This window comes from Mixophyes fleayi, chromosome 1, assembly GCF_038048845.1.
Source record: "Mixophyes fleayi isolate aMixFle1 chromosome 1, aMixFle1.hap1, whole genome shotgun sequence".
In the NCBI taxonomy this organism is placed as follows: domain Eukaryota; kingdom Metazoa; phylum Chordata; class Amphibia; order Anura; family Limnodynastidae; genus Mixophyes; species Mixophyes fleayi.
In genome coordinates this window covers 332445965-332458706 of record NC_134402.1, presented here as the reverse complement: position 1 = coordinate 332458706, position 12742 = coordinate 332445965, and the positions used below count along the sequence as shown (strand labels likewise).

Sequence of the window (12742 nt, the reverse complement as noted above, 5' to 3'; positions counted from 1 at the left end):
GACACACCGCCGGCGGTCATGTGATTTTATTTTTCAATCACAGGACCGTGCGGTGGCTCCCAGCAGTCTCCTCTACTCCTCTCTCCCACTGAATGTCGGGCGTGATGTCATCACGCCCCACGTCATTCTCAGTGAGGAGCAGCGGCAGAAGAAAACAAGACAGGAAAAACAGAGAAGAAGAAAAAAGAAGAGAGAAAGTCAATAGACAAGTAAGTAAAATAACAGAGACACATAGGGTGAGGGAAGTAAGAGAGGGGGGAACAAAACTATGGAGGCGCATAGGGTGAGGGAAGAGAGGGAGAAACAAAACTATGTAGGCACATAGGGTGAGGGAAGTAAGAGAAAGGGGAACAAAACTATGGAGGCACATAGGGTGAGGGAAGTAAGAGAAGGAGGAACAAAACTATGGAGGCGCATAGGGTGAGGGAAGAGAGGGAGAAACAAAACTATGGAGGCACATAGGGTGAGGGAAGTAAGAGAAAGGGGAACAAAACTATGGAGGCACATAGGGTGAGGGAAGTAAGAGAGGGGGGAACAAAACTATGGAGGCACACAAGGTGAGGGAAGTAAGAGAAGGAGGAACAAAACTATGGAGGCACATAGGGTGAGGGAAGTAAGAGAAAGGGGAACAAAACTATGGAGGCACTTAAGGTGAGGGAAGTAAGAGAAAGGGGAACAAAACTATGGAGGCACATAGGGTGAGGGAAGTAAGAGAGGGGGGAACAAAACTATGGAGGCACATAGGGTGAAGGAAGTAAGAGAAAGGAGAACAAAACTATGGAGGCACATAGGGTGAGGGAAGTAAGAGAAAGGGGAACAAAACTATGGAGGCACATAGGGTGAGGGAAGTAAGAGAAGGGGGAATAGAACTATGGAGGCACATAGGGTGAAGGAAGTAAGAGAAAGGGGAACAAAACTATGGAGGCACATAGGGTGAGGGAAGTAAGAGAAGGGAGAACAAAACTATGGAGGCACATAGGGTGAGGGAAGTAAGAGAAGGGGGAATAGAACTATGGAGGCACATAGGGTGAAGGAAGTAAGAGAAAGGGGAACAAAACTATGGAGGCACATAATGTGAGGGAAGTAAGAGAAGGGAGAACAAAACTATGGAGGCACATAGGGTGAGGGAAGTAAGAGAAAGGGGAACAAAACTATGGAGGCACATAGGGTGAGGGAAGTAAGAGAAAGGGGAACAAAACTATGGAGGCACATAGGGTGAGGGAAGTAAGAGAAGGGGGAATAAAACTATGGAGGCACATAGGGTGAGGGAAGTAAGAGAAAGGGGAATAAAACTATGGAGGCACATAATGTGAGGGAAGTAAGAGAAGGGAGAACAAAACTATGGAGGCACATAGGGTGAGGGAAGTAAGAGAGGGGGAAACAAAAGTATGGAATTCCAATAATTAATAATATATGATTTCCTTCCTTTCAAATCAAGGGGGTACTGTCGGCGTATCTAAATATATTTTGGGGTAAAAGGTAAAAAAGTTCCCTGACCCCTGCCCTAAATGTATGTTTTCAATGTTTGTATTAGTAAAAATGATTTAGTGCAGTGGTGGGCAACAGAAGGGCTACGGGGTTAAAGCAGAGAATAAGACAGCCCGGGCGCAGCCTACTATCGTGTCACATGACCTCATCTGCGTAAAGCGTCACACTGCTTAACGGAGGAGGAGGGAGTGCAGTGTGCTCTCACTCCTCCCTCTGTGCGGACCCTTGGATAGCTGAAGAGCCGCAGACGTGGCCTTCGAAAAAGACGAGTTTGCCCATCTCTGATTTAGTGGAATCCACTACCTTTTCACCTGTAATTTTGAAATAAAATCCCAGGAAAACAATGTTACTGCTAACCCAACTGGTAAACAATGTAAGATATCCATAGAATAGGTAATGTAGCATAGTATTAGTAAGTGGGTGACACAAACCTATAAGACACCAGTTTAACAAGTCTGATCTAAGGGCCTGAATATTCAATGGCATAGAGCAGATAATTATCTTGCAATGATAACAATAGTAGTATGTAATTTAACATTAGACATAAAATAATCTATTAGAGAATTGGGTATTTAGCAGTGTGAAATGGGTACCTGGGATACTTTCCCACCAATATTTGACTTGCTTCATCATAAAATGTGTATGGCTATGGGAAATAGTACCCACCTACTGGCAATATCTCCTTGCATATAGCATAATGTAAGAGTTGTGCGAATTTGGAGACAATGACCCAGCGAAGCATTAAGGGGTAGGCAGTAACTCTTACTGCTCCGTGCCAATATTGCCGGGGATGCTCAGCACTGCTCAGCTGTGTCAGAGAAATGTTAAATTGCTGCAATAGATGATTTATTGCTACAAAATATATATATAAAAAAAAAAAAGACTTATCGCCTCAATCTGGGACATTTTAATCAATGTGGCCCTTAATGTGCCCTGAGTGTGCACAACACATGTTCTGTCTGACAGTGCAGTCCATGCCTTAATATCTGTATGCTATATGACAAATAAATAACTCAGGGCCATGATGGGACAAAGGACATGTTTCATTCATGTGTCTGATCTGTCAATTTTTAACATTTTAATCACATTAGTTTTCATGTGCACATCGCTTTATGGCCATGACAGCTGCTCAACCAAACTTCTCCCAGCTGTCAACCAGGAAAATGGCCATTAAAGGTACAGATTGGGTTGGGTATCTATTGAATTTCATGGGTCCCAGGCATTGTATCCTTCTGGTTCTTCTTGTGGAGGAAAGCGGTGATATTTGGAATATTATTTCTCCTATGCAAATGTCTCAGTGAAAATGAGCGTGAAATGGTTCAGTCAAGTAATTGTAGCTGTTTGTGAAGTAGAGATGATGAGTGTTGTACTATCATCTATCTACAACAGCTGGCATAGAAGGGAGGAAGAATGAGTTACAGTGTATTAACAATTCCCAAGATTCTAAGCATACTAAAAAAATAGTTTAAAAGTCAAAAGACATATTATGTCATAGAGACAGCATTGGTTGTGGACACAGTCCTCCTATATCCTCAAAATACTGACATGCAGCCAGTCACAACATATACAGCATCTACAACCACACCAGAGAGAAGCACAATTCTCCTTATTTGTTATCCATTATTTATATAGCCAGCGACTCTGGCACTTTTCACTGCCCATTCTTCTTGATCCCCCCTCCCACCTACTCCGCTTGCTAGCTTTCATGTCTACTACAAACTGTCCACTCTCTTCCCCTCCCAACCTCCCACACACACTTCAGCTCCTCAGTGTGCCGTATCTCCAGTTCTCCACTGTTCATCCAGCCTGTCTCTACAGTGAGAGCTACAGCCAGCACAGCAAATGGGATGAACCACTGACATATGTCCACTATGTGGCAGGGTAAAGTGAATTAGCAACTGTTACCTGGCTTATGCAGTGTCAGTGCAGTGTCATACCACCTACTCACATTGCCAATTAAAAACAAAATGATGTGATGTTGGGCATTTCCACCTAAATCACACCCATATCTGCACAAATTACTCCTATTTATGGAGGAAAGAAGTACGAGAACACACCTTTCTGTGGCTTTCTGAAAATCTAAATTAAAATCGCCATTATCCTGACAATGGCTAAGTGTGTGGCATTGATTCTGGGCAATAACAAGGTCAGTTTTACTAGTATAAATATATAACAGACAGGAAACATAACAGCAAATAGGAAATTTGTTCTAAAATATTAATTAAAAACAAGGTGAACATGTCTTCTGTGTTTATCATAAATAAAATAGAAATTTTCTATGAGAAATTCCTGTTCTATGTTTTACAAATATAAAAAATGGTGTTGAAAGAATCTATCATTTTTCAATATTTGATGTTTCTTGTTATTCATTGTGAGACTGGTAAGTTGGCAAGGGTGATAAAGATTGTGTTTGGACATGAAAACACAGCGGTGTTTGCTATAATTCATCCACAGTGAAAGCAGTCATTCAAACAGAAAATGATTGCTTACCAGGGGTTCTTGTATCATAGTAAATATTTTATACTCACACAGTATCTGTGCTTTTGTGTCACTTGCCAGAGTAGATGGTCCAATCATTACTTCTTCTTTTTTTTTTATCTACATTCAGTGAGACAAATATTATTTATTCTTCTTCTTCACACTTATTTATAGAGTGCCATCCATATATAGGTAATACTAGAGGTTATACTAATACCCAATGGAGCTTTTCCAATAGTAATGGTATAGATAAAGAAGACGTGTATTATATTTGGCTGTGTTTATATGACTGTTCTGATAACGCTAAGGGCTTGTTCAGTTGACCGTTTTGGTAGGATTTAGGCAAAGCGCTTTGACAGTTTTGCAGTCTTCTTGATCATTAATCCATTGGTTGCACATCTCTACCATTCAAATGCTCAGTAGTGTAATTTGCATACCTCCCAACATTTAGAATCCTGAGGGTGGGCCAAAATAAGCCCCACACATTCTGATCAAGCTCCACCTACTTTCATTTTAAGCCCCATCGTTTTTTTTACGGGTCTCAAACCGGGAATCTCAACAATATCAGGGCAGTTGTGGGTTATGTCATTTGTGAGTCAGTGAAACTAAGCACAATTTCCCAGCGTTCCTGTCTGACCTCTGTTTTACAGTGGCAAGTGTGTGAACAGCAGAGAAACGCAGGCACTGGGGACAATTATCCTGATGCCTACCTTTTCAAACCCGTTGCTATTTTGCAATTTAACTGTGGTTTAAACAACAACTTTGAGAAATTAGCACAGGGGCACAACAGTATTACTGTTGTCTGAGAATGTGCATGCATTAAATTGTGGCTCTGTGGATGGTTTGAGATCACCTACCACTTTGTTTGGCCATGTGCATTTATCATTTTATTGCTTGTTCTGTAGCTGTCAATTTCAAACAAATTTGAAAAGTATTTTTTATTTGTTTCACTACGTTTATTGGGGCCTATTTATCAATCAAATTTTTCATTAAAATCCATTGAAGACAGCAGTTTTCAGGGGATATCCGCATATTTAAGTATTGTGTTAATTTATGACTAGGGCAGAGATATCTGGCTGCTGTTCATGACTCTTCAAACACAATAGCAGTTCCCATATATTTCTATGGGGAGGGGACTGCTATTTTGCACCATTTAACAAGTTCAATACAATTTTTTAGGAACTTGTGCCAAATGGTGTTGGCGATTGAAGCCTATGGGGAGAACATTGCGGTAGAGGGATCTTTAGGTCCCTCACAACTTACCTGCTGTCCCCTCCAGTCACTATAGTGACCATAGAAAGACATAGAACATAGTTAAAATGTGTATTTGAGGTTACAGCCGTTTATCATAACTGCTGTCCTGGCAGAACACTTTTAATAGATGCTCACATTCTTTCATTGTGATGACGAATGAAAATGATCGTGGAAAAAAGTGGTAGATAATAAATAAGCCCCCTATGAATGAATATACTGTATGCTTATTTTGTTACACAGTCAGGGCAGTCTCTACTTGACCCTAGCCTTATCGATCCTCCTAATGTCCATTCTCCCATCAGTAGTGTATACTTATTGCTATCCAAGCATTCATTACTGAGAGGAAGAGTGAAATTGTCTTTATATAGTGTCAAAAAATACCATATTAATTTGCCACCTCCTGCACTCTTTTAGATGTGATAGATGCCATAGAGGTAAATGTTGCATTGTATGAAAAATAAGTCTTCATTTTGATTATTGCATCAAACAGAAAATGGAATGATGCATTTGTTTAACAATGCTATGGACTTTAAGAAGTAAAATCTTATTTATGTTTTTGTGCTATTGGAAGACTTGTTTTGGTCACGTTTATTTGCTTGACATGAAATACTTCCTATCACAGGTCACTAGACTTTGCACAGTGTGAAAACATATATTTGTATCTAGCAGTTAATCTGACTAGCAGTAAGACCCCGCAGGCTGCTGCAATGTCTTGAACAGAACAGTGCAGGCTCTGCATATACTAGAAGGGAAGGAAGTCATTAGTGTAGAGGAGTACATTTTGTTGCTGTTGCAGGATTTCCTTCCAGCATTTCCCAAGTAAAATTCCGTGTCTTTTGGTGGGTTTGTTTTTGTTTCTGTTTTTTTTTTTTTCTAAGACGCGTGAATTGTTCACGCAGAACCTTTCCTGCACACATTGTACTATTTGAAGACAACCAGCGGAGCCAGATTTTTTCTTTTTCCTCTCTTCTGGAACTGGAGCTTTGGAATGTACTTTTTTTTGGTGGGGAAAGATGCAGGGTGACGGCTGCGAACCTTCGCCTACAACTGCAAAGCTCTCAGAGTATATTGAATATTAAAGGGGAGAAAGCGGAGTGGTCTTGGAACATGACAAAATCAGATCTATGCTGTGCAGCGTGAGGGTACAGGACAGTCCTAGATCTTGGATTGCAGATGTGAGCATTTATGACAAAAGACAATTGCCTGACTCTGGATTTAAGAAATCCATTTTTGATACATTTTGTTTTGTATTTTCTTAACACAATGAAACATTGGCTGTTCCATCTCACTCAGACATCTTCTACTCCAAATCACTGATTGTGCGAAGAGGCTTTTTTATCCCTCTTTTCGGGGAAATTTGGTTGAACGAACCTGGAATCAAAGTCCCTTTTCCTGTGCTTTGTTTTTTGTTTTTTTGTGTGATTTAGTTCCAGAAAGTAAATATGCAGCATATTTAAAGAGGCAGGAAGCATGACTATCAGCAACTGTACAATTCCCACATCTACAAGTATCTCTCACGTATCTTGATGCTCAACCTTTTTACGTACAAATATGATGAAATGGCAGCCCCGGAAGAAGGTAAGTTGCTCCAAAGCGCAAAGACTGTATTCATTTCTATCTGTTTATTAGTAGTGTCTCTGGTAGCTGTAGATGCTTGTCCCATAGTCACTGCTAGCCATTCCATTGCAGAGCCGTGCTGTGTGGAACAGCCCCTCAGTTAACTTTTTTACATTTCTCATCTCTCTCCCCGTAATGTGCCTGTTGGCAGGGCAGTTGAAATCTGCGCTTGTGAAATTTTCAGCGTAATACCAGTTTAATCCATATAATGCTCAGAGGTTGAGAAGGGGCGTCCAACTGCTGCTCCTACAAAAGGGATCTCACACTAAGAAGACCTAATCAGTGCTGGATTACGTGTAATTCTTGCTGGCACCAAGTTATTTTGTTTTACTGTAAATTACAGAAGAGAAAACTTTGGGAGAGAGAGAAAATCAGTATCATTACTCAATGCAGTGTGGTCATTTTACAGCAGGGACACTATCCCCCTTCCCTTAGCTGCACAGGAAATCGTAGCAGAACCTGTTATTTGCTTACACATCTCTGCAAGAATCCTATGCCTGCTTGTGAGCCAACCATGCCATCTTTAATGTATAGAGACCTTTCTCATTGGGGCTGTGCAGTGCATTAATCCTCAGGCTAACTATGATACAAAAGAGAGATTTCTCTGTCTCAATTCTTCAGCTAGATTACTTTTGGATATTCTGGGAGATATTAACTTTTTTTTGTGAATTAATAGCAGTTACGTACCCTGACTATGGAGCTTAATGTACACAATAGTATACATATGTACAACACATGGTGTCCCAGTGTTGAAGTGTTTATTAACTCTTTTAAGGGGTGCCATTAGCGAGAGCTGAAGCAGTTAATGTGTCTTTTTCTTGGAGAGTCTCTGCCGGGGCCCACTGGGGGGGCTTGCTGCAGATGTAACAATGGAACATATGTTTTCTTAATAGATCTAAAGCAAATAGTAGCATGACTAACACTTTTGGCTTACATACCAGCGCTGGAAAAAAGGTTAAATGTCTGCTTGAAAGATGCTTACTTTGTTAAGTGTATGCTGTGTTATGATAGTTTTAAACAGACTATTATGTGAGTGATGCAAAACCAATCAGTGGCACTGGGTTTCAGAAATGATCTTTTGATTTGTGTCTGCAGTGGAAAGATATAGTATATCCAGGCTGACCACAAGTATAGGCTATAAACGATGAAATAGCCCTTGGCTCGTAGGACTACTGTCTTGAAGTGTAATGCATAGCAGCATTTTTCAATAAAGCCCCTGACCTCGAGAGGCCGGTTCACTCTCTTCTGGAAAATCTGCTAGGAAAAATAATATTAATTAGCAGCGCTTTTGTGCAAGGGTTAGGAAACGTCTTACAGCCATGACGCTTTTTTGCCAGCTTTTCTGGTAATTAGGGACTCCGGCAGAATAAAGAGAAAGAAATTCCACTGATGCAGAGGTTTTATTGAGACATGATATGTAACATGTTGCTGCTTTTCAGTGTAACACTGCTGTTACCCTTGTATGGGAGGTTTCATATTGAGAAGCCCATTAATGTAATAACATGTCAGCTGCAATCGCCTTGTCTTATAGATAATATTTTATATAGGAGTTGACGTTAGATGTATAATTATAAATACACAGCAAAACTGGCTATTTGCAGTGCAAAATAATAATTCACCCTGTGTTGAACGTTGGATGTTAATGTAAGTTGAGCAACACATGAATATCTTTATGGGCGAACATGTTATTACGTTTATACAGAGCGGCAATGTATGTTGTTGGGGGGTGTATAGTTTAGAACAGTGTCTCAGGGGGTAAGCACATGATTTTTATTATGGGGATCCCACCTTTTTCTTTTATGAAAATATACATATTCCATATGTGTGTATTATATATGTGACTTGTTTTGAAAAGGTATATCATTTCCACTTGCCTGCAAATAGGGACCAATGACAGGACGAGAAATGAAAATACTATAAACATTCTTCAGAAGTTCTAGTCTAGAGGGGAGATTATGGTACCTGTCCTTCTCACCTGTGCTTGCCTGTCGTCTCCGGCGTGTCTATGAAGCTGGCCTTATTCTAGTATATCTTACATTTCCTATTGGGCGTTAAGGTTTTCATTTTGAAGGAACAATTTAGAGGACTGAATACACATGTGAATTGAGATATACATAGTACAACATCAGATTAGCGATAGGATTGGATTCTGCCGACAGAGGAATGGTTAATCTTCTATTTTTATTGTATGATAGAGAAGCTTGTCCTGTGCAGTGTCATTTAAACTATGCCAGGACACCACGGCAGATTAGGATCATCTCAGGCTCCGGGTGGTACTCAGCAATAGGCCCTTTCATCCTTCTACACTTATTGTTAATTGTGCTGTCTGCCTCATCAGCCACTGCTATATCACACAGGAGCAGACAGAAACTAGGGTGGGAGTTTATCTGATAGCTCTCCTGTAGAGTAACAGGTATCCTCTGACAAACATGGTGGGTAAATCCAACGGTTTCCTTGATTTAAGCTCAGGACAAAGCCGCCCACTCAACACTCACAACCCTGCATCTAAAGCCTCATCTGTGTGACGATTCTGAACTTTTAGCCTTCAGGCCAAGTGGTGAGCTCAAGTCTGGAACATATTCAGGCCTGTTAGTGCGGTCATGAGCCAATAGCAGTCATCTTACAACCTCATTTATGCAGATGTTCAATAACAATCCAAACTATCCTAATTGGATCATTCTTATTGTACTCGTTGTGAGACCTGCGATATTGTGCAATTTGCAGATATTGCTGGCACAACTGATGCATGAGGGCCAGCTTTAGTCACATAGGTTAAGTTTGTACCACTCTGGCCCCTTGTGGATTTCCTCAACAGGAATCCTCTGGGGATGGATTGGGGAGCTCTGAGTCTGGGCTACATAACTCTATTTGTTATAATATACCACTGTTATGATATACTTAATCAGTTCATGTATGTTTACATATCATCCTGCATTACTTTTTCCTAGTGGATTGCATAGTGTTTGTGTTGTCTTGTGGTTCAGTTTGTGCAGATGATGAAATCCATTGGTTTAAATTAGTTTCAGGGATTCTCATAAGAAAAACAATAATTCAACTCAGTAAGGACTGCATCTATCTGCAGGTTACACACTATATCTTTCTGTAGTGTGTCTCATGAGTCTCCGTGATTGATACATACGTATTCATGTCACAGAGGCAGGGTATAACAATGTAGGTCTATGTGTCTTCATGTTTCCAAGAATCACACATCAAATGGAATAAAGACTTGTACTTTATTAAAACTGATAGCTTTCTGTATGGAACCGTTTACAGAGGATCTAAAGAGCTGAAGCTTTGTCCCTGTTTATAGGCCATGCACGGGTGAGGTGAAGAAAAAGACAACAACAAACCTGCAAGGTAGTTACCCACCCATGTATGCATGGTACAAAAACTTTACATTTTTAAAAATTTTTTAGATGTTCATAAAATATAAGTTGGGTAAACTATATATATGATTTGTGTTAATTGTGGTCCATCATGTGAATATGCATATTACACAATATTAATGAAGGAGAGTAAAGCGGGCTGTGCTGTGTTGGCCAAGGAGAGAGTTTCATTACATTATAGCACAGATACCGGCATTAGAAATCTCACAGAAGGGATGGGATAAATAAGGAATGGGACTGGTGTGTTTGATTGTGGTTTACACAATAGGATGTAAATCGTTTTCTTGCTTTTCATTGTTGGACATATTTGGTGGGACATAATGAGAAATGTAAATATGAAGTTAAAATAAATTTATATGACAGCAGTTAGGGGCCACACACATGAGCCTTTGAAAGCTTTGACAAATTAGCAATAAGAGGAGTGCTATCAACTTTATTTACCACATGGGCAACTACTCCCTCCATGTATTCACATTTCTCTGGGGAAATTTCTGGAGTACAGTAGACAGTATCTTCCTTATCTGGTCATACCACTCAACTGTCCCGACTTAGGTGGGGCAGTCCTACTAGATGACTGTACTGTTGACGGCTGAAGTGTATGTCCCGCTCACTGACATTTTGAACACAGCAGGGGTGAATGGGTGCCAGCGGTAGTACACAGGTGTCTTCAGTATATGCGAGGATTGATGGGGCCGTATAGCGCTCCAGAAGCACTGGACATGCCCCTGGGTGAGGTAACCATGCCTCTTTTAGAAGGGGGTGTGGCTGTGTCTTAGTTCCGAAATGCAAAATAAAGTTAATTGGCTGCTATCAAATTGACCCTAGTCTGTCTCTGTCTGTCTGACTGTGTGTGTTAAGGAATTTAGATTGTAAGCTCCTATGGGGCAGGGACTGATGTGGAATTAGTGACGGTATATAAATAGATGATGATGAATGTATATTTCTTGTTGGGCTCAGAATGAAGAATTTATGGAATTTTATGGAAGTGTGTGTGGCATAAATTCCATAAATTCTTCATTCTGAGCCCAACAAGACATATACATTGCATGGGAAAGAGCCCTGAGTGGTCCAGTAAGATAGCAAGACGTGCGCTGCTTTTATCCATCTATGTTCATGTGTAAACTGTATATGTGCTTATTTATAGATAGCAATGTATCCTATGTGATCATCCAGACCCCTGTTGTTCTTTGTGTTCTGTTAAGACACCTTTGTGCATAACGATTAAGATGCAATGTGCTGTATTTTAATAATACCATCATTGTAAATTCTATTAATTGTAAAAAAAAAAAATAACACTTAAAAAAGATTTAAAAGTGTGTTCTTGAAGCAACACAATTTATCTTGCAGACAACCGTTGATACAACATGTTTTGGTAAATTGAAGTAGGAATAGTTAATGACTAGATTCTGTTACTGAATTCTGCAGTGAGTTGCTGTTTGGGGTTATTGTATGTATATTTTATGGGAATAAAGAACATCCCAAATGAATACAGAGCATGGCAGGTTAGCTCATTAGGTGATGTGTTATGTGATTTCTGCAGACATCAGTTGGCCATTTTTAAAAGTCATAGCAAAAACTAACTGCACTAAAAGTAATAGACTTGTCCTTTATTCCTCATTTACCAACAATATTTGATTTACTTAATGATATTCATTTTATGATTGCCCCCAGAATATTTGTGACCAACCAATCTTCAAAATAATATTTTTTTAATACCAGATTGTTTTTTTTAAAAAAATAAATATATATTTCACTTCAACTCATATTTATTTAAAAAACACACTTCAAAAAATGATTTTGTCCTTTTCAAAGTTAAGCATCATAATCTAGTGATCCCATAAATCTCTTATTCCATTCTCACAGCCAGTATGATGATATACATTTCTGCAAACCTCTGACACGGGCTAGAACCCCATTACTAGCTAATCTATAAAGTATAAGAACGGAGTTATTCATTTTGCCAACCACCCCTTTCTGCAGAGTAATATATTCCTTTCTTAGCACATCTCCATTCTCTTCTAGATAACTAGTGTGGTCGAGACTCCCCTTTCACAACTACATCTTTCATTCAGGCCTTGTGTGTTTCCCTGCTTTATTCTGTTACTTCCTGGGACCTGTGGTCCATGTATATTCATCATACCAATGTGCCACGTGTCTGTGTTATTACTGCTGCAGAAGGGCTGAGGTTACAGTCTACCAATGACTTTCTAGAGAATGTTTGAAATGCATTTGCTAAATAATAGTGTGTCATTTCCTTTCTTATCTGTGTTTCAATTTTTATTCATTAAAAGATTATTTAACAGGTCATTTTATAAAGCTAACACTTTTATTAAGACGTACAACTGAGAATTGAAAAAAAAAATATCGGAAGAGAATAAATGTTTTTCTAATACAAGCACAGATTGAGTGAAATCCTTGAGAGGAAAAGGAATGTTATATGGTGTACTTATTATGCTGGGCTAGCACATGCCTTCTTTGCAGGTTTTCTAGAAGAGATCGACACTGACAGCAATCAAGTA

At 39.6% G+C, this 12742-nt stretch overlaps 1 protein-coding gene across 3 annotated transcripts in view; it reads left to right on the top strand.

Annotated features, from left to right (window-relative positions):
- TTC28 (tetratricopeptide repeat domain 28) overlaps nucleotides 1–12742 on the top strand; it is a 479060-nt gene that overhangs the window by 109346 nt on the left and 356972 nt on the right. The window contains exon 1 of one of the 3 annotated variants that reach the window (XM_075214626.1): nucleotides 6120–6798. The exons of the other annotated variants lie outside the window; for them this stretch is intronic. Within the exon in view, the coding sequence (XP_075070727.1) occupies nucleotides 6772–6798 (27 nt within the window). The 5' untranslated portion in view covers nucleotides 6120–6771. Of the gene's footprint in view, nucleotides 1–6119; nucleotides 6799–12742 lie in introns of those variants that run through there. 3 annotated transcript variants of the gene reach the window in all.